The sequence below is a fragment of the Chiroxiphia lanceolata genome, chromosome 4, assembly GCF_009829145.1.
Source record: "Chiroxiphia lanceolata isolate bChiLan1 chromosome 4, bChiLan1.pri, whole genome shotgun sequence".
NCBI classification, from domain to species: Eukaryota; Metazoa; Chordata; class Aves; order Passeriformes; family Pipridae; genus Chiroxiphia; species Chiroxiphia lanceolata.
This window is the reverse complement of record NC_045640.1, coordinates 50083571-50105540: the sequence shown is the minus strand read 5'-3', so window position 1 is coordinate 50105540 and position 21970 is coordinate 50083571. Positions and strand designations below refer to the sequence as shown.

Sequence of the window (21970 nt, the reverse complement as noted above, 5' to 3'; positions counted from 1 at the left end):
ATGCACCTACACAAACAAAATTTAAGGAATTATTGCTCTCTTCACAAGATAAAAACCACCAGCAAGAAACTTCTCCTTCAGATTCATTACCAGGTAATTGTGCAGCAGAACAGAGATAAAGTACTTCAAGGGCAGGATTTTTATTTTCATTTAGACGAGGCCCCTACTACTGACAGCTCCTGCATATCACCCAAACCAAACAAAGGTATCTATCCCACCTGTGCCAGTAGCTCCAGCACAATGATAAAAGTAACTGCAGCCAGACTTTGACATCTGTTAAGGACTATATGACAACTGTTTCTAGCTTCCAAAATTTGCAGCTGAAAGTGCTTTAGAATAATTTATGGCTATATTTACACTTTTAGTAACATAGTACACTTCCTTGTTTTTCTTCAGTTCAAAATGGTCTGCTGTTTAGGGTTAGAATTATTCAACAAATTAAGGAAAATATTATAAAGCATTATACAGGGTGGGGAAGATTATGAACTTTGGGAGAGTAAGCAAAGAAGAACTGTAAGGTTCACTATATATATCACCCCTGTATTTACATGTAAATCACATAGCCACAGCAATGTACCTAATCCAGGCACCACATCAGCTAATAATATTCAGAACGTTTCAAGCTTCAGCAGTATTCAATATTCTGAGAGCTACGTGACCTGAAGCAAATGAGAAGGGTGCCAGGAAACACAATCTTCCCTGCAGCGGAGCCTGCGTTTCAATGATGAAAGATTAATCAGGATTTACTTTGATAGGATTAGTACTCAAGCACGAAACTCTAGTTCAGATCTCATTACTGCAGCGCACATACTTCACCTTGATGGATCCTGTGCTGCCTTGTTACGGGTACAAAAAAAAAAAAAAAATCACTAGCTCACTAATCTGAAAGTCAGAACAATTTTTACCTATTCAAAAAACCCCAAAAATGAGACAGACAATTTAGAAAGGACAACTTCTCTTCAGAGGTTAGTGTTAATTTTAGAACAAGCATTTGTCAATGCAAGAGGTTTTTTTCCAAAAATATACCTCTGTTTTGCAATTATTTACTACATTACCTAACAATTTCTAGACTGTAATTCTTAGAGACAAGGCTCATGTGTGACTATGTGCTGTCCAATGATTAACAAAATGCAAACTAAAATACAACAAAATGTGATTTTAAACTATTCCATCTGACTTGTACTTTGGAAGTTTTCAGTGGAGAACACTGAAATATAACTTAAGCTCTCACATAAAGATTAGTAGTCCAAATGAGGATCCGTAAGGTGGTCAAGAAAATTACATCTTTACCACTTCAGTGGGAACTAATTTCCTGGACAAAATACACAGAGGAATTGCTTTGGTCATCTGTGGCCTTTAACAAATAAGCATCGAGTACATTTACACAGTGATGCTGCAAAATTGATTCTCCCTCAGGAACTTAAATGTTGTTGCCCTTCATCTACTCAAATATCTACGCTTTCTACAGATCAGTGTTCTCACTTCTCATTACCTTCTTTTCATCTTCCTCCCACCTGCCCCCTTCAGACATGGGTCATCTGCAACACACGTGGCCTTGTCAAACTTCTCACTTTATAATGCAATACACTGGCTTTTTCTTCTGCTCATTTTAACACTGCAATATCTTTTACGTTTGTATCAATCAAACAACATTATTACATTAAAACACCTCCACAAATGAAAATATATACTTGCTTTTCCATTACAATCTTTGTTGACATCGATAATGAGTATCTGCCAGTCCCAAAGACCCACAAATTCACTCAGGAACTGTGCACAACAAAGGACTTTCAGAGGCTCGGCCTTGGTAGTCCAACTTAAAATATTTCCTAATAAGCATAAGACTTTTCCGATAAAGTAATCGTTATACTGCATATAGAAACAATGCATATAAATTTCTTATTTAAGAATTTTTTTTTCTACACGAACATCTCCTGACTTCAGTTTCCCTCTTCCCTCCTCTGTCATCATGTTCTTATGACTAACTTATAATTACAAAATTTCTAAATGCCAATTACAGAATGATATAGACCACAACAAATAACCACGTTATCTCTATGGTCTTGTCTAAATGTACATTTCAGAAACATTAGTCATAAACTTCAATAATGCTATAGTAGGCAGACAAGTATTTTTATTTTTATCTTGGCTTTTTGGACTACATGCACCTCTCTAAAAAGGAGGAGGAAAGCTTTACTATTTACACTCATAGCTAGAAGTGAGCCTCTAAAGAAGGTCCCGTTTTGCTTTTTCCAGCATAGTCTACCCTCTCTTCTACGTTTTGGCTGTGTTCTCAATTTTCATTTTCCTCCATCTTACAGACTTCTTTCCAAGGAAAGCATAAAACTTGTGTCTAAGTTATACACTTGTCCCATGTTTCTGATAGACTCCAGCAAACGACTGCTAAGCATTTTCCAAGGTCTGACATATCTACAAGATTAACCACACTTGCACATATTTTTTCAATTACTTGTAAAATGATATGTCTATTGTGTTAATCAACAGCACTTAATTAGCTTGCAGTAATTTTGCTGTTAGTAATTTATGGACATGTTAATTTTTGTATATTAATCTACATTTCAAAAATAAATATATACACCTTTTAAGACGAATTTGTAAGTTATAGTAATTGGCTATTAGTATTTTTTTTTTGTATTTATCATCCCAACAGAACAGGAAGGACTAAAGCATGTAAAATAAGAGTCAAACTTTGTCATTTTATCAGCATTAATATGGAAGTTTCACTTTTGTTGAAGTGCTACTGAAACAATCTGCAAAGGCATTTCATCCCAGTTGCCCTCATTTCCCATTTTTAATTCCTTTGAATAATACTATAAGGACTCTTAGCACTTACATCTGGAATAAAACCAATTTCATTAAGGTGGTTACTCAGCTCTGGATCATGGAATGCAATCATCTGGGAAAACACCGTCAGGTATTCTGAAATGACAAATGCAAGATAGTTGTCAAAATCACAAACCATCATATGCTGCTAGCTCACAGTAGAGCTGTAGGAAAGGAAAACAACTGATTTCAAACCTACAATAAAACAAAAAGTGAATAACACCACTGTCTTCCTTGTCATCATTATAGTCAATACAGAGGAAGAAATGTTTTATTTCTCTTGCTTAGTACTTCTCAACTTGGACTTTTAACAATGATTTACTTGGTTCATTCTTAGGTTGTGATGCATGTTTGACATGCAAAGTTAAAGACTTTTCAGTATAAGTATGAGCCGCAAAATACCAATGGAAGCAAATTAAAACAAGACTGTTCCAAGGATTTTTAAGACTTCAACTGTTTTAGTGATACAAAAAGTTTATATTATTTAAACAATATTCTGTGTGGTTTCTTTTCCACAAAGTTAAATTTTGCAATCTGAAAGCTGAGGTTTTAAGGTAACAGGGCTATAAGGTTACCGTTTTCATGACCAGTAATACCTTAATTTGTTTGCCTTTTTTTTTAGAAGCAAGAAGGAGAAATACTTACTGTAAGAGAGAAAATTTATTGCATCTTCAGCCTGGCACATTTGATTGATGGGTACAGTTTCATTAAGTTATCTAAATAACATCTGTTTTTAATTGGAAGAGAAGTAGACAGCAGAACACAGACACTGACAGATTTCTTTCTGTTCTGCCCCTCTCCCACTTTTGCCCACACTGTCATATGTTTTGTTAGAAGGAAGATGATGAGGCATTGTTGTTTTCTAACAGATGGCAATTCCTTTTTCTCCATGCTCCCAAGCCCAGACAGCTAGTCTAGGGGAGGAAAACAGAGAATGTGAAACCTGCTTCCAAACCACGCTGACATCTCAAGGCTCCACAGACTACTGTCCCCAAATATAAACCTCCATACACCAAGTCTACACAGCTCCACAAATTAGCTATCCAGAGTTGCCATTGCTTCCTTCAAAGTCTACTGCAGGACTAGATGCCTACTGCTGTCTCACTTGGAGAGAGCAAATAATTCTTTATTGCTGTTTGTCTTCATCCCTGAAGTGGCAAAACTGAACTCCAGTTCCACTGCTAAGAAGCACAGAAGTGGCTCTGCTGGGACAATTCCACACACAGACTCCTTTAAGAATAGAAGTGAGTTTAAACATTCAGTTGTTTATAGACTTCTATATTACTTACATCTTGATTATCTGCACTCAAGTTAACTCCTCTCAGGTTAAGCCAGCAAGTTAAGAACAATCACTCAGTAAAATTCTCTTTGGACTAGAAATTTTAAAAGCTCATTCTGCCCCAGGAGGACTGAAAAACAATGCTCTCACTGTAAGAATACTAGGGAAAAAAGCCACAATCCCTGCAATCACTGCAAATTATACTTAAAAGGATGCCTAATTCTCTAAGGTAAGTCGCAATAAGAAATTAAGATCTCTTGGCCCTACTCCAGAATTTCACAACTTTTTTTGCTTCAAGCTGCAATGACAAAGCCACAGTACACTAAACTTCTCAGGAGATTTCTGGAATCTTAGGAGTGCCAGCCTCTCTGCTCTGATACTGCACCTCTGCTGTGCCACAGCTGCCTCAGCTCTCAGCACTCAGCTGGGAAGGTAAGTAGGTAAACAAACGCATGAGGAGTTTGTGTCACCACAGCCAGACTGCTTTGGAGCTGATCCTATGTCTCATGCTTTCTCAGTTTCCAGCCAAAGTTATTCTTATTCACATGCATACAAGTTAGGGAGATAACTGAGCCCATGCCTTAAATTCATACCACACTACATGATAATCATTTTAAAAAAGTGCATCTTGCATCAGTTTTATTTTGTGAAACAGCCAGCAGACTCAAGTCAGGTATAACAAACCAATAATCCTCCACATTCAGCCACACGCTGGTGAAGACAATTTCCCAATTAGCTTCCCTGAGATACATTCGTTCTTAAAATAAAGATTTGTGCCCATTATGGTTCTCTATGGATATACCACAGGTTGATAGATTCCATCTTTATTTGAACAGCCAGTGTCATGAAATATAGTTACTGTGTAGGATTACATGGGTAATTAAGGGACTAATGAAAAATACAGATATCTTCACAAAAACAGTCAATTGCAGTTGGTTGGAATATGAATTTCTGTTTTACATAATTAGGCATTGCATACCAAAATCTCTTTAACTGCTCTTGCTTCCTATTTCATGTAAGGAAATACCCCTGATAAGCTTAGAAAAAAACAGCTGTCTTTGCTGTATGTGACAAGTTCAGAGATGAGTTTTTTGAACTTTGCAGTTTGAAAGATTGCTTCCATCCACCCCCACACAGAAGACACAAAGAAGGTAAAATTGCAGTGGACAGTTAAATAACATATTCTTAACACTTTCTTCCAACTCAATAAAGCAGGGAAATGACACAGAATTTTTCTTTAAACCTGTATTTAAATATTGGTTTTTGACATACAACCCTAGAAAAGATTAATTAGAATACTGAAAGAATTCTAAAGGGTCTGGTCTCCCTGAGTCCTTGATGATACCAGATGTTGAACAAGAACTCAGGAACGCCTACACTGCTTTGGTTCACATAATCCTACTGACCTAGATTTCTAACTTCAGCTGATACATATTTTTGTAAAGCTCCTTAGGAATAATATCAGGAAACCCTGGAGAGCAAAAGTATTATTTTATGGAAGAGTATACCCCTTTGAGAAAACTCTTTACCAAGCTATTAATCTTGAAGTCTAAAGCACTTGTCTCCAGAGGAGCATACTTGTTCTTTTCATCTTTAGACCTTTACTGCAAGCAATCTTTCTTTACAGACAAAAGGATGCAAACAAGTTCTCCAGAATAATTTTTCCTATTATTTTATTCAGTTCGTAATACCTCTTACCCATTGTCTTTCAGACATAAACCCTCCTAACCGCTGCAATCTCTCCTTACATTAGCTCTCTCCTGATCATCTAATATGTAAATGCTTTTATGTCTAATTAGTTTTGTTGATCAGTTCTTAATTTCCTTTTTTGAACACAAAAAAATGACAGACACTGATTGAAGTTGATGAGTTTCACAAGAAATATAAGAAATAATTTCTTTAAAAGAAATATAAAGGCAGCAAGCCATGCTGAAACTCAGTATTCAATAAACACTCATAACTGCTTGCAATTAATAACATTCATTACCACCTGTTTTTTTTTTAAACTACTGATGGCTTTTCAAACAGCTTCTTCTGGTTTTTAAAAGCTGCCTGAAAGATAAATTATCTTCCCAACATGGTGTGCCAAGGTGGCTTTCTAGTTCTAGGCAATTCCTTTTCCAAATTTTCATGAAATTGAAAATTAATTTTCAGGTAGAACAGACATTCCTAGCTATTGTTTTAATTTCTCTGAGTTATCTATAAAGTTGTTGAAGACTGAACTATGGAACGTTATTCCTCAGGGTTCTCCAACACCTGTCCTGTATTGAATGACATTATCTTTCATGCAGTAAGAAATTCTCCTCAAATCCCTATTTCCTTGAATACCATAACTTCCATTTTCTGAGGAACCTCTTGTTTGTACTGCAAGGATGGACTGACTCTTACCTAGGATTTTACATAGAACATATTGTGTGTGTGTGTGTGTGTGTGTGTGTGTGTGCACATTTGGGTTTTCTCTCCTGCCTGAATCTTTATCCACTTATTTTATTCCTAATTTTCTTGCACAGATATGTCATTGTAATTGCATTCAAAATTTGAAACCCTTGAAAAAGTGTATTTATATATCCATTTATATATATTCTATTTCTCTTAGAACTACAAAAAAATAAAGGGACTGACTTACCTTGAATAACATGAGAATTATCCTTCAGAAAGAAGTTATACAAATACTTCGGTATAAAAGCAGACATGCAAGCATATGCCAGAGCTGAAAGAATTAAAAAAATGGATGCAATGACAGAGGTAGAAACAAAACTACACCTAAAATGTTCATTATTAAGCAGATAATAAGCATAAATACTTAAATCAATCTATACACAAAAATGATTGTATGCACAGTAGGCATAACAGGAGTCATTGTCCTAAGAAACTAGTTTTCCCATACACAGACCTTATACAAAGAAAGCCAGGTACAAGAGAATAAAAGAGTGGACTAGACCTGTTCTGAACAAATCACATTCTAATAAGATGAAGGCCACATATACAAAGTTGATTGTAAATTTAAAACTATCATCAGCTTTTCTGAATAAAGTTAGTCTGACAGGTTAACACTTAGGTTAATAATAGCCTTAAAGAAGGCTGAACTACAGCTTCACTGAAATAGACATGTACTAGAGTAGTATTTCTTCCTTTTACATACAAGGTTACTTGTGCTTTTGATTATATATCATTATTGTACTTGCAATAAACAGAGGAGTTGAACCCCTGCTTGAAGAGCAGTACACCACATGGAGTTTTCAAAACCCAACCATTTCTTTTGACTTGTGGCAACTAAAGCATTAAAATTCCTTTTTTAGGTACAGAAACTTTTAGGTACAGAAACTTTCCATAAGCACGTGTGCATATCTGTCTGCAAGCAGATACAGATGACAGACTGTGCTTCCCCTTCACTCCCAACAGAAAAGGGTACTGACCTTCATTGTTAAAATTCAAGTACAGAAATGGTGCACAAAGGGAGTCAAGACCTAAGAGAGAAGAGCCATGAAAAAACGGCACAAAGAGCTCATTTATTTTTATGCACAAGATAAATTCATTAGTTTATCATGAAAATTTGCATACTCGATACTGGTTATAGTTCTATCAGGGCTTTACATGTAATGCTGAGAACAACTGTGAAATCAATGCAGGAAAACAGAGAGGATATCAAATTGTTAAACTACAACGCTGAACAGATATTCTGCCAAAGCTTCCAAGAAAGGCTAATTATCATCCCAAGAACTCACTCAGTAACTTTTGCAACTTTACCTTGGAACTGAACAGTAAGCAACAGACTCTTCGTTTTTAAACAAAGTGACTGAAACTTAAGAAGAGTAAATATATAACAAAGAGTGAGGTAATTAATTTCTCACTACAAATTAAACACAGATTATTAGGAATTAAATTTACAATAACCCATAGATTCATTCTTCAAAGGAAACAGAAAGAAAAACACTCAAAAGAGCTTCTACTGTGGGGCAGAAGAGGGGAGGTATTTTTAAGTCAGTCAGAGCTTTCCATGTAATTCTCTGACCTTGCTAACTAGTCAAACTCACCTTGCCAGTACACCAAATCAGGATGGGAAACAACCCAGGCCTTCAATACACGTCTAAACTTTGCGTGACCTTCTGGTGATGACAGCAATTCATCATACTGATGGCAACGAGGAATATCAACTTCAATCTGCACCACAGCCAACATATAATATAAAGAGAAACTGGGATAAGTGGGGTAGTACTACAACAATCTTCCAATACTAGAGGTGGATGTCAGCCAAAGAATGTAGGTCAGACCACCATCATAAACACAATCTGCTTCCTCTATCACTCTCAAAACCAAAACTGACAGGGGACCTAACAGCCTTGTCCAAGTTTAAAAACAGAGACTTTTTTTCTTTTGCTGCATTCATATTTTTAAAAGAGTGTTAACCCTTGAAAAAGGCAGAAAGCAGATAACAATTACAGTTTTTTACTTCTGGACTCATTTCAGGTGGTAATATCACCTTGCTCTAAAAGGTAATCAAATGAGAGTTCTCAATGTTGTAACCAATGTGATGAAAAATAGTCCTTCACCCAGCTGAAAGAAACAGCTGTTGCTCCTGATGTTTTTTTTTTCTGTCTGGTAAGGGAACATTTAAGAACATTCTCTTCTTGGAGAACCAAAATGCTTAAAACCCCATTTCTGTGAAGCACAACTCACCTTACAGGATCTCAGGCTACTCAGTACACTACCTGTACACTTGTACAAGGTCCAACAGGCACAACAAGCATTCAATAAAACCAGGAATTTTAACAATATATCATTAGTATTGTTCACTACACTTGGCTGCTGCTACAGAAACAGTGATCATGAAGTGAAAGAGGATTTCACTTTCCACATGTTCTAACATAAGCTGAGTTAAAGTACTTGTACGTGTCTGTTTTGCAAGATTCTTGCTACAGCATGAATAAAGTTAGAGGGCAAGGGGAACCCTTTTAGTATTATCAGCCACATTTTCTGTAATAGGTAAATGGTTCCGAAGGGTAGAAATGATCTTTAAGTGACAATATTTGGTAACGCCAGAAGTCTTACTTGTCTGTCTGTAGGAATCGGTGTGTCTTTATCAATGGCATCATATTTTGCTTGTATGGCACCCTAAATGTGGAAGAAGAATATTTGAATTTAGAAATCACTTACTAACAAAAGGTATATGACAATGTACACGCTGATATGCAGAAGTTGACTGTTTTTGTTATGTACTTTAGTTAGCAACTCTTTTTTCCTGAAAAACTTTCCTGAAGTACAAAAAAAGTCTGACACTAAACTTTAACAAAACCATCTTCATTCCGTTCTAATTCATGACATATAGATTTTTCTGTGACCTCACCAGTACAATCTTCAGTGATTATCAGTTGTTTATGCAGAAAGCTATGTACTTGATACAGTTTACCATTTTCAAGTTAAGAGATGCACTCAATTTAAATTCAGTGCTTACCTCAGCCACTGGCAAGAGACTTTCAGCATCATCTCTGGAAAGGCGCTGAATCCAGCTGCTTGCTAATTGATATTGACAGTATACACTACTCTAGTAGCTTGTCCTCGCTTAAATCCCAAGACAGGCATGCTAACAAATCCATTTTAATGTTATGGGATAGGGAAACACTACCCATATTGTACAGATTGCAAGCTGCTGAAGCATGAGAACTGACTCATCTCCCAAGACTCAGGTTACAACCCTGACCAGCAGTTTTGCTTTTTTTTTGTTTATATTATATAGTACTCAGAAGGTCATATCCTGAGCTAAATATCCTGAATAACCTGGGATTATCTGCAAGAATCTCCTTGCTACACACTGCAGATTGCAAGCAAGGTAGATGCAAAAGCTATGTAGCAGAGGAACTCTGTGAGGAGTCCTCACTTCTAGGATATTCCTTACTAGTCCTTTGTCTGAAAGGGTTACATTTGATTTATTTATTCTCCAGTCTTTCTCAGAAATTCATTGATTGGTAGATGAGAAAAATACATTTGATATGTTTCATCCTGTTTTGTCCAACTATCGCTGACTGGAGCAGAAGGATTGTAACTGCATTTGTCAAAAATATTAAAAATAAAACCAAACCCCCTGTTAACTACCAAAAGTATTTAAACAATCTAACAGAATTTGGTTGTAAGGGTATTATTTTTCCATCTCATAGTCAAAATTAAAGGCAGTCAAGTTTACATACATTTTCTATCTATCAAATAACATTAGAAGCAAGAAGCAAGTTGGTCTGAACTTTATTTACACAATTTCATGACTCATTTTGTTTAAAATTCCAGTAACTCTACCTGCCAAATCTGTAAGTCCATTCCAACTTCCCTGTCAATCCCATTTCTATCCCACTCCACCCTCAGTTAGTATTTGAACTTCTGCAAATGCCCTCCCATTACCCTTACCTCAACACCCAACAGGGCAGCCCAGGTTATGCCTCTCAGAAGAGGAGGGATGTCAACCCTAGCTTCTTTCCAAATTTGGTTTTTCTTATATGGGTAGGCCTACAAAGAGAAGAGATTAACTGCAAAAAATGTTACCATGTAACTGAAAAAATTCCAATCCCAATCCTGGGACAGTCTTTCCCCATAAGGACAAATACTGTCAGCCTGAACAGAGAATACAAGTTTTACAAAAAGTAAATTTAATTCCTAACTGGATGAAGGACTACTGCTTGATGTTAAAATATCCACTCTTTCTCATAAACGCATTAACATGCTTTGGTATATACTGGATATATCTACTAATCCAAATTTTTATTAGAAGTTTTTTATTTTCATGCTATGCACCCATCTTGGTTTTATTAAACATTTGTAGGTTATATTTGATAATGTGCATCAGCTCTCTCATTCTTAAACAAGAATCCATCTCTTCTAATGCAAATTAGGAACTGCTATTTCTTCCCCCAATATAAACCTCATATTTGTGACGTGGCACTGCTATGGCATGTTTTCAAGTACCTTACTGCTCGGAAATGCAGAAGTGCTAACAGGCATATTTATATCTAAAATAACTTAGTCTGTTATGAAATAAAAGGATGTAAAATTATTTTCATCAGTAAGTAACCAGTATTAGCAGTAGCTCTGTTTTCATGTGCATAGTTTAAAATTTACTTTTATATTCATCACTACTGAAAAAGACCTATTTCTTATATTTTTATCTTCAGTCTTCTTATACTTTTGTAGGGTTTTCTCCCCCTTTCCCAGTGTGGTCTCTTGTATCACTACTTCCTTTTTCAATTACTGAGTCCTTTAAAAATCTTCCAATTAACAGGCCAAATCCAATTATCCAGCATCAGAAAGATTCCATACCTTCAACAGCCTGTCAAACAGGACAATTCTGTTTAGCTGGTACTCTGTGTCCCTCTCCCGGATGATCAGAGGAAGACTGGCAGCTGCAGAGAGCTCATTGCTACTGTTTGAATGAGGTAAAGTTGACTGGCTGGAAAGAAAGAGCTAGGATAGTAGTAGTGAAGAGCATGAAATACAAATCACTGAATAAAATGTAATATCCTATGATGCATTTCTGAGTCAGAAACAAGCATAAATGGATAATTTTGAATATTCAGCATAAACAGTTGAGTTTATGCTGAGTTGTTCTCTCCAGAACAGAGAAACAGGCTAAGGTCCTCAGTTTGGTATCAGGGCCCTAAGTGCAGAGTGTTTACCAGCCCTCAACTTTTAGAGCCAAACAAGACATGTTAGTTTTGGTTTTGGGAGACAGTTATGTCTAGCTGTGCAGTGTGCTATTCAAATAAAACTAATAACTCAAAATTCAGTTCCTTATAGATGTACAAATTTACAGACGCACTTACTCATCTTCAAGCAATGGATAAAATGCTTCTCCACCAACATCTTTCAGCCTCTGAAGTGAAGAAGAAAAATAATTCATTATTAGAATGCTGCTCAGAATTCAAGTGGAAATCTTAGTGGAATACAAAAACTATTTATTAGTAATTCATTTGCCAAATTTAGTAGTTTGCCTTGAGACCTAAGCATTAGCTCAGTACTCTGTCAGCAAAGAGGCTTACAGACAGCCTTTAACACTAAAAACTTTTACTAACAGAGGTCTTTTGAGTTGGTGGAATTTCTCCTGCCTGAAGATAACTCATCTATAAACCTATTTCCACACAAAAAATGGCTTCTAATGATCATAGATTAAGAGATTAATAGTATTACATAGTTCTTTTTCTTTTTCTAATCTTTCTTCATGGACTTCCTATCCAAGTAGCTGCAAAGCAACTGCACAACTTGGTTTTATGTTTCTTATCAATTCAAGAGTTATGCAAACTTGAGTTCCTTTTAGGAAATACAGGCACTCTCAGGAAAGGTGGTGAACAAACGTGCCTAGATTTTTCACTGGAGTTTTCAGACATCTTATGGTGCATCAAGATTAATGTTTAATACCATGCTCCCTGCAGTGCTCTGTTTTGCAGTTCCATCCTTAACTTGAAGGCATACTGCACAGCCTGTTCCTCCTGGGACTGACAGAACAGTTCATTCTCAGTTCATTCGGTACTGCTCCTCTTTTGATTATAAGCATCATGCTCTGCTCTATAAAAGGTGTTTGAATAACTGTGTAAGTTCAAAAATTTATTTCAACTAATAGTGCAAGGTTCAGGCTTGCATTGTCCTCAGAATGAAATTTCAGTATATACTTATTTTCTGCTGTATTTATAGAAGTAGGCAGCAATATCCAAAATTTCAGATAAAAAAGTTTAAAAAAAGCCTTAAAAGCTGACCTTTCTGCAGTGTGCATCAACTTTATAGTAATTATTGCATACTGTTAACCTCCCTCCTGCCATGCAAACCCCATCAACCAACTGAAGAAAGTATTCCAATTCTTCGGTCTGTCTTCATGCATTTGTGTGTAAAGTTTTACTGAAGAAATACATTTACACAATATTTGACACACTGCCCCCAAAATTAAGGTGGCAGAGAACAAGACTTCAGGGGTTGCATTCCTTTCTGTATTAAGCCCTGTAATTATACAGAAAGGGTTGTTTTTTTTTAACTGTGACAGAATTGCATTTGCTATTGCAGCATAAATTCCTAATTCTAGAGCAATAAACATGTGCAAAGACATATTAACAATTAAAATATTTCAGTGATATATGGAGTAAATCTTGTAATGCATCATTACATCAAGCAAAGTCATGATATCGTATGTTGATGTTTTTCCACTGAAGATGGAAAAAAACTGCATGACAGCACTTCTGCAAAATGCTTTGAAGAGATCCTTTGAACTTGCTGTTTCATAGCTACATATTCCAAAGATTAGTAATTAACTACTGGAAACTTGGTATCCAACTTTAAGTATAAAGCTTTTAAGGAGCTGAAACTGAAGTGAGTTGATCTTTCTTTTGGATAATGTGAGCCTTCTACAGACACCAATTAAAGTACACAAGAAGACACTCACTATCCAGTCACTTTAGCAATTGTGGAGAATATCAGGTACTGGAGAACTATTTGCACTACACCAGGACAAAGAAGGTAACAAAAAAAAGAAAGTGAGGGATATAGGAAAGGGATGGAGGGACAGAAGATAAACCAAACCTAGTAAGTTTTTGCAGACAAAGCAGTTTAATAGCATAAATCATAATCTGACACAGACACTAAGAAGTGTTCTCTTGGAATTAGTAACATTTCTGTTTGCAGAAACAGCAGCAGGAGCTCCTGTTACATATTCCCTTTAAACAAATGTTTCTGCAGTGAGGTTGTAAGAAAAAGTGCACAATATTACTCTTACATTTTGGAGCTGGCACAGAGACAAAGTCACAGTTGTGTCATCTAGGAGGGAACTTCTATCTCGTCCTTGCCCAAAGCTCTCACCATCTTCTAATAAAAAGCTTCAAAAAGAAGAAAAAAAAATTAGGTCATTTTATAACACAGGACTTGAGCTAGGAAAAAAAATTTCTTACATCAAGCAATTTCCTCTTTAAAACAAAGTATTAGCTCTTAGAGTATAGTGTATTGACTCTGCATAGCATGAAGTCTGCTATCAAGGGAATACCTTAAATTATTCAGACAGCTTTTGTTGTAAAACACATTTCAGGTTTTCTATAACTTCAGTTTGCACGCAAAGGAAGAGTAACGAGATATGGGATTAATACTCCCTTTTATTCCTTGATGTGTCACTGATCAGAGCTGCTATTTAATGTGAAAACCAAAAATAAAATATTATCATATGAAAGCCATTTTCCATCACAAAAAAAACTGAGCATAAGTCTGACCCAGACCTTTTCTGCTGAAGTCCATCTAAGGATACAAATGAATCCAAGACAGAGTATACAGAAATTTTCTATTTTATGATACTTTTAAAGCAGACCACATGAAACTGATTTTCAGAAATTAAGATATCATTACCAGTATCACTTAGAAGATGGAGTTAGATTGCATTTTTTCAAATTAACACCTGATCTTCAAGTCTTTCACCTTAATGATGAATAATGTTTGTCCCTCATAATTCAAAAGCACCTGTGTTTACCTATGAGCAAAGAAATACGCAATTCCTCAAAATCTCGCACTCATTTTGACACTAAAATATCACTTAAAACCTAGTTCCACACTTTTTTTTCTTTTAAAGATATTGTATTTTGGCTGTACACATACTTCATGTTTAAACTGCAAAATACTAAATTGATATACATTGGTACATAATTATATTTATTAAGATCAGATAATAAGATTAAAATATGAATTACTACATAAAATTGCAACATGTGTAGCAATAAGATAAAAGCAGTAATGACTAAAATGCTTTTACAGACTTATAAGTCATAAAACTAAGCATTTTTAAAAAAATTGATCAGCTAATCTGATGAATAACTGGATTGACCATTCAGTACTGCTGTTCTATGAGAAGGAATTCAGAATGTGAGAATTTGCTGCACTACATATTAAATTAAATTACAATTACAAAGATGCCATTGAATCACAGTGAGACATTATTACTAAAACTTAATGTGATTTGAAAGTGTACAAAATTTAGGGACTTCCAATTCAGTATTCTGCACTTTTCCTGCATCTTTTCAAATTTCAGAAAACAACAGGAAGATGAGGTAGGTGACAGATACAAGGCATTCAGATAATACCTTAAGTTGGGTAAGAGGGGAAGTGACAATTTCCTGCTGTTCAAGAATGCCACTTTCAATATTTTGCACACATACAGGTGCTAAAAGTAAATATGTTCTCTCAAAATTACTAGCCTTCTCCATCCACCCATCCTCCTTTTCCTTAAAGTGCTTCTCCATCCTTACTTGGGAAGTGTGCAGACAGGTGGCTTTGAACGAATTATTTCCTTGTTGACAAGTTCTTTCTCCAAGTCTCCTCCAGCCAAACACCAGAGATAATAAACCTCTTCAATTGATCTTTCTGCTAAGTAATCATTATCTTCATCTATTGCGAGAAATGACATAAAAATAAATTACAGCTTTTTAGGTAGTTTGTATTTCTTCTTACAACTCTAAACACATATAGTTGAAAAAAAAATATGCTTGAAAGGTCTTAATCTTAACGTGAAATCTGAGGAAAAGTGACCTTCTCTTTGAAAGTGCCCTTTAGGAAATTAAGGAAAGAAGTCAAAAAAAGAGCAAATATTTCTACAGTTTGCCTTGAAACACTCAAACAAATACATTGAAGTGTGGACTTTTGCTTTCTGTGTGTTTTTAAACAAAACAAACCACTGTTTTGTATACAACACAGCATTAAGACTTAAAATAAGAATCAAGTGATTCATACTGAATAGCTACAATCTCTCTTCCCTTCACCTACCATACTCACTGTAATAGGTTATAAAATATTTGTCTCCAAAAAATGTATAATGAGATTCTCTAAACATCTCCACGTTCAGTAGAAAAAGTTAATGAGGACTTGAGAGTGGTAACACTTTGAACATACTGTAGTTCAAAACTTGGAAGTATAATCTTTTAGCTTAGGAAGTGACCTCTTTCACAAGGATTTTGTTTTCCAATACTTCAAAAAATCATCTGATGCTGTGATCCAGCAGAATCCAATTATCGATCCACAACAGAATTTAGTGGAAGAGAATTACCTTGTATATGCACATGTCCAAACTCTAAAGGCAAAAGATGATACTGCTATTGCAACCTGGACTTGAATACTAATGTTAAATATTTATTCCCTGAAGTCGAAGCACAAAATTAAGATGTCCTCCTTTGACTTGCATACATCCCTCAAAACATGTCTGCCTATACCTCTGCCCATCAAACAACTTATTTCATTAATGTAGTGTTGTAACATTTCATAGTTTCTTTGAATAAACTTTTGGAGAGAAAACGCAATAACATCTTATTTTCCTTCCCCCTCCTGTGACATTTATCCCACCACCTGCTTTTACCTTTACATAATTGACTTATGTCTTCAGGAAGCGTTAAATTAGCACACCTTGGAGAAGATGAGAACAGACCAGCAGGTTTGTGGAAGGGAGGATATAGAGAAGATACCTCCCTGAACAAACTGTCATGCAGCAATTCCTCTGGAGTTGGCCTTGAATTAAGAAAAGAGAATAAAATACTTACAGCAAAGTGCTTCCAAAAATGTTATATTTCAGTGAGAAATATCCTCAGTAAAAAATACTAGCAAGTTATTTTAAATTATATTGGATTTCAGAAATCTTAACAGCAGAACTGTCTACTGATGTTTTTCAATTCATGAAGCAAAACAAACCATGCAGTCTGTTTATAGCCCAAATTTAGATCCCACCTTCACTTAATGTGAATACGAACTATTTTATTAATTCCCCTTCAGTTGCTCAAAGTAGGGATGTGAAAAAAAGATTGATTAAAGAACAAAAGCATACTTCCATTTTCAGAAGGAAGTTGTAGTGGACTGACATAATGAAAAACTTCTTTGAAAGGAGAGATCTGAAGCAGCCCTTATTCTGGCTACAATAGAGCTATGGCAACCGCCACCAACTTCCAGACACAGAATCAGGAAAAGCTGTGAACTTAGAACTACAAATGCCTGAATATTTTTCCCCCAAAATTCTCATATTCAATCTCAAGGTTTTGCACCTCTGATTTCTGTGTCCCCTCCCTAATTCTTTCCCTTTAAACACTGAAAAGCAACAAAACCGAGCATTTCTTATATGTAGCCCAAACATCAATATTTAAAAAAAAAAAAAAGATTCAGCAACATTTCTTCTAATTTCATAGTAACCCACGTGTTGTACTACGCCCTTGGACTGAATACTTGCCTCTTAGAAGGCTGGAACGTAAGGCATTTCTTCAGCAGAGCTATGACATTTTCAGAATGGTCCTGAAATGTAAGAAAATGTGGAAGAGGTCTGTTTATTACTATCTTAATTCAGCAAGCCACTTGGCTCATGCTTAACTTTTAACATACAGGCTATTCCAACAAGAGCAATAAAATCTCACACCTACACATTTGAGGTTAGCTGTGTAAGACTGAAACGCTGGGGAATCAATTATTCTCACCTCCCAATCCTACATCTGATTTGGGGAAAAAAGTCTGAGAAATTTGCAATGTATGCAGCTTTTTACTTTTATTTTTAAATTTAGATATTCTATAGCCAGCTTGAAACAATGCAATACTTGGGAAATTTCTTCTGCTAATAGTCAGAACTCTTTCACATAATGTCTGAAAATATGCAGACACTAAAATTTAGTGCTTATTTTTGTGGGTGAGAACAGTTACTGAGACTGACAGCAACTTTAGGAAAGAATATTACCAGTACTAGCTATTGAAAGGATCTTAGATAATAGTTTAGACTTCAAAATTTTTCATCATATTGCAACACAATAAGTGACCAAATAAGTTAAAAAAATAAACATGAAATATTATGAAACAATAGTAAAGTATTCTAGATAAGACAGCATGAAAGAGTAAACCAGGTTCACAGACCTTAATAATATCAAGACAACCATGTTCTTCAGCCAATACAGTTACAATATCATCTACACAGCCTTTGAAAAACAAACAGAACAATAAAAAGTTAAAGACTAGGAAAAAAGTGATACCAATTAAACAGGATATCAGATAAACCTCCAGTCCAATAAAAACCACTTGATATTGACTTTTTATTAACATTGCCACACCACTTGAAAGTGAACTATCAAAATCAGGAAGGAAAGTTATTATCATCTATGCAGACAGAAAACTGAAGCCCAAGGAAAGTTGAGTAGCACTTCTAAGCTAACAGTGAAAATCTTCTTGCAGGCTTAGTAGCTCCAGATTGTCAGTCTCTGTCAAATAAATTAAAATCATCTTTTCACTTATAAATGAAAAAAAATCCCTTAAATGTACCTGTATAGAATCTTGAAGTAATTTTTCATTTTGTTGCTACTTACAGATAACACTAGCGGTATTTTAGAACTTGTTTTCATCACATTATAGAGTAAATAATTCCCAAGTCAGGACCTAAATGTTTTGCAGCGGATAAAGGTTACTCACAACTTGAATTCAACTTGAAGGGGACAGAAATGCTTCAGGAAGCTTTGTTAACAAAGCTCCAAACCAGGCAGAATTTCAGCCCCTAAGCACTAACTGCTGAAGGAAAAAGATGTTTCTCCTGATAGTAATTAACTTTAACAATATTACTATTTGCTCTGGATAATAACTTACTGTTAAAGCCTCAAATTGCAAATTTGTGCCCTTCCATTCCCCATGGTTATACATAAACCCCACCAGAAATCAAGTTTTAAAACACACAAAACCAGTCCCAGTTCCATACTTATTTACATTAAGCAAGAATGCCACATCTACAGTAATGTTTTACAGTTTGCAGGTGAAGCCAGAAACAACCCCAGATCCAATAGAACACTTCTCAGCTCTCTTTTCTTTTCTGTTTTCCTATTTGAGTCCTGCTTCTCCCTACTTGGCAGTTACTAAACAAGCACTGCTAGTGCAGGGACAGTTTTCTTTAGCATCATACAATTCCTAACCTATTTCAGAAACCTTCTGAAACAAAACAACAAATAATGATGAAAATGACCACCATTCTTGAGCATGCTTTTTTTTTTTTTAATAGTTTGCCCTTATGTTAACATACTCTCAGCTTTTCCAAGGTTATTTTTCCTGGCACCCACCTCTGTACTTTCCCTAGAAAACCAACAATGCTTCAAATGCCTATTTAATTCTGGAGATGAAAGATGACAAAGGTAAATTGCTTTAGGTCTGAGCAACACAAGCTGATTAGTCTGTAAAACTCTAATTGTAGAACTGCTTGGAAATTTGAAAAATTCATTTTGTGCTACTTACCTAACATAAGTATAAATTTCAATCTTTCTGCTATTTCCAAACTCTGAAATAATTTTCTCCCCTAAACAAATAACAAAGTCAAATCAACTGTAGAATACTACTACATGAAAATATTTAGATAACATTGTATCCCATCTATATAGAACAACAGTGAAATAAGCTTCTACACCTGAATTTTAGATGTATCAAAAGTATCTGTAAGAACAAAAAATGTTATTTACCCCACTATAGCAGAAATAGTTTCATGCCATCAGAAAGAAAAAATTTAACACTGATAATATTTCACAATTGGAAGTTCGGTAGTTGTGGTCTTGTGGCTCCACAGGCAGCCATCCTTCATTGTTAACACATACAGTCATCCAAGAAATACACTCATACCAAGCATCCTACACACCAAAATGCATCCTACTACTATAGAACAACCACCAATACTGTCCAGGTAGGAACGCTAACATATTCTGATATTTGTGCTTGGGCGATGAGCAAAGTGTCATTAATCCCATACTCAATAGCAATCAAGTTAATTAAACTATTCCCAAAGAGTTAAAATCAAGAGAATTATCTTCTTACATACCATGCAAAGCTCAAATAATATTATACCAAGAGACCACAGATCTGATTTAGGGCCAGAAGGCAGAGGCTTCTCACACTGAGTATGATCACTGGGTTTGACTATTCCCTCTGCAATTACTTCAGGTGCCAGATATGATGGGTACCTAGAAAGATGCAGCAACATTAAGTAACATCCTGTCTGTCCAAAAAGTGTGCCTTTCCATTATATAATCAGAACAATTTTGCATTTTGAGAAACTAGAATACAAAGCAGATAATTTTATTTTATTCAGTCAAAATCTACACATTACAGCAAAGTTTCACTCCAATTGCAAAATATATAGTGTTTACTACATAAAAGGTCAAATCTCAATCACCAGCTCAGTCTTTTTGTGAGAGGAAATGGCAGCTTTCAAAATAGTATGTCTACATATCTCAGAGAAAATGCACATTGAGTTTCAGCATTAGTGTTTTAAGTTAGTCTATCTTAGACTCGTATTTGGCTGTAGTGGTAGTATTCTTCATCAATAGTGTTCCCACTAAATAACATCTGAACTTGCAAAAAAAGTAACAAAAGGTGTTGAGGACATATTTCACCTGCTAGATAATTTTAAAATAATACTATCACTTTTTTTTTCTGTCAACAATTCATTACAATACTTAAAAAGAATTTGAAATCGTGTTTTGAAAGGAAACACCACTGCTTTTTTTGGCCCCGTCTTTAGGAATCAGCTCAGTATTTCAATTGCAAACAACATGACACCTCAAAAAACCAAAAAGTGGCAAAAACCCCACTGCAATAAAGCATGCCATTTTGGTCAGATGGTAGGATCACTTGAAAATAAATCACAAAATGATAAATGAGACAAAAAAACCTACAGTGCTGTACAATAATGAAGCATTGATTGTGCATTTACCTAAATTTGAAATTAGGAATCCAGGTCACGGGGAACTACTAGCATTTGAAGGCAAATCCAGGCAGCAGGGACTGACAACAAATAGCTACAGCAAGATGCTTGCATAGTACCCATTATCTGTCTTCCATCCATTTCACCTCTTAAATGACATTATCAGAAGCTTCTGTGTAAGGGGTGTATGCAACAATATACATTAAAATAACAAACTATAACCTGCGCATAAAGCACATTTTTAAAGATGATTGCTCAAAATATATTTCCTGAAAAAATATAACTGATATATTGTTATTGTGTAACTACATTCTTACCCTATAGGAAAATCAACATCAACACCTTGAGCTGTCATATGGTAGAGTCCAAATTTAGCCAACTTCACATGTCCCTGAAAAGGAAAAAATAAATTATCAAGAGCAGCAGAATCTGACATTGCAAGAATCTGCATTTTTGTTAAAAGAAAAAAAGATCAAAAATGATTTCAACTTGCACTAGCTGTCAGAGGACAGATTTCTAGAAAAAGTCACTGTCATATTTCTGCATCATCTGTTATGCAAAAGTTCACTGCAAGTTACAAAGGTCCTTATTTCTAAGGCTTTTTACTTCCCAAGAGCATTAAGTAATCATTTTGTTCTGAACACACACAAGAACATCAGACCTTTCTAAGTTACAGTATAGCTTCAGTAAATCAAAAGGGCTTAAATATTCTACTGAACATTTTTCCTGTTTGTAAACTGTTTAAAATCCTGTTTGACTCCTAGAACTTCCTAAACATGACCATTATTGCCTCGCCTCTTCCATTTAACCAATCTTGCTTGTGCTTGTCCAGTCCCTCCATCAACTCATTACTATCTTGCTCTCCCTACCTCTATCAAGTCCTATTTAAAAAAAAGTCTTTTTTAGGTGCTTGATTTTATTTGTGGAGGCAGAAAGTAAACATCAAAACAACAAAAAATTGGCATAGAAGTTAAACCGAGGTCTTATTTATTGCTGGATTTTGAATTACACTCAGCCAGCCTCCACATGGTGCAACAGAGAAGGCTACTCAAAGGGCAGGGGAGAGCTTAGAAGTTTATGGTCTCATGGCCCTCTTTTGTTCTTTTACTGATTTTAGGAATATCTTAAAATCCTAGAGTGCTTTTGCATGTTAGAGCATT

The 21970-nt window shown here is 35.4% G+C and overlaps 1 protein-coding gene across 5 annotated transcripts in view; it reads right to left on the bottom strand.

The window, feature by feature from the left end:
• The window catches only part of TBCK (TBC1 domain containing kinase), a 98246-nt gene that overhangs the window by 47973 nt on the left and 28303 nt on the right, over positions 1-21970 (bottom strand). For 4 of the 5 annotated variants that reach the window (XM_032686263.1, XM_032686266.1, XM_032686262.1 and 1 more), the window contains 16 exons: positions 21128-21201; positions 19926-20067; positions 19352-19412; positions 17996-18057; positions 17328-17389; positions 16470-16618; positions 15370-15508; positions 13860-13959; positions 11926-11975; positions 11423-11552; positions 10517-10615; positions 9173-9235; positions 8158-8284; positions 7540-7590; positions 6750-6833; positions 2855-2940 (listed from right to left, as the gene is read on the bottom strand). In XM_032686263.1, the coding sequence (XP_032542154.1) occupies positions 2855-2940; positions 6750-6833; positions 7540-7590; positions 8158-8284; positions 9173-9235; positions 10517-10615; positions 11423-11552; positions 11926-11975; positions 13860-13959; positions 15370-15508; positions 16470-16618; positions 17328-17389; positions 17996-18057; positions 19352-19412; positions 19926-20067; positions 21128-21201 (1479 nt within the window). The remainder of the gene's footprint in view (positions 1-2854; positions 2941-6749; positions 6834-7539; positions 7591-8157; positions 8285-9172; positions 9236-10516; positions 10616-11422; positions 11553-11925; positions 11976-13859; positions 13960-15369; positions 15509-16469; positions 16619-17327; positions 17390-17995; positions 18058-19351; positions 19413-19925; positions 20068-21127; positions 21202-21970) is intronic. The other variant, XM_032686265.1, reaches the window with a different exon arrangement.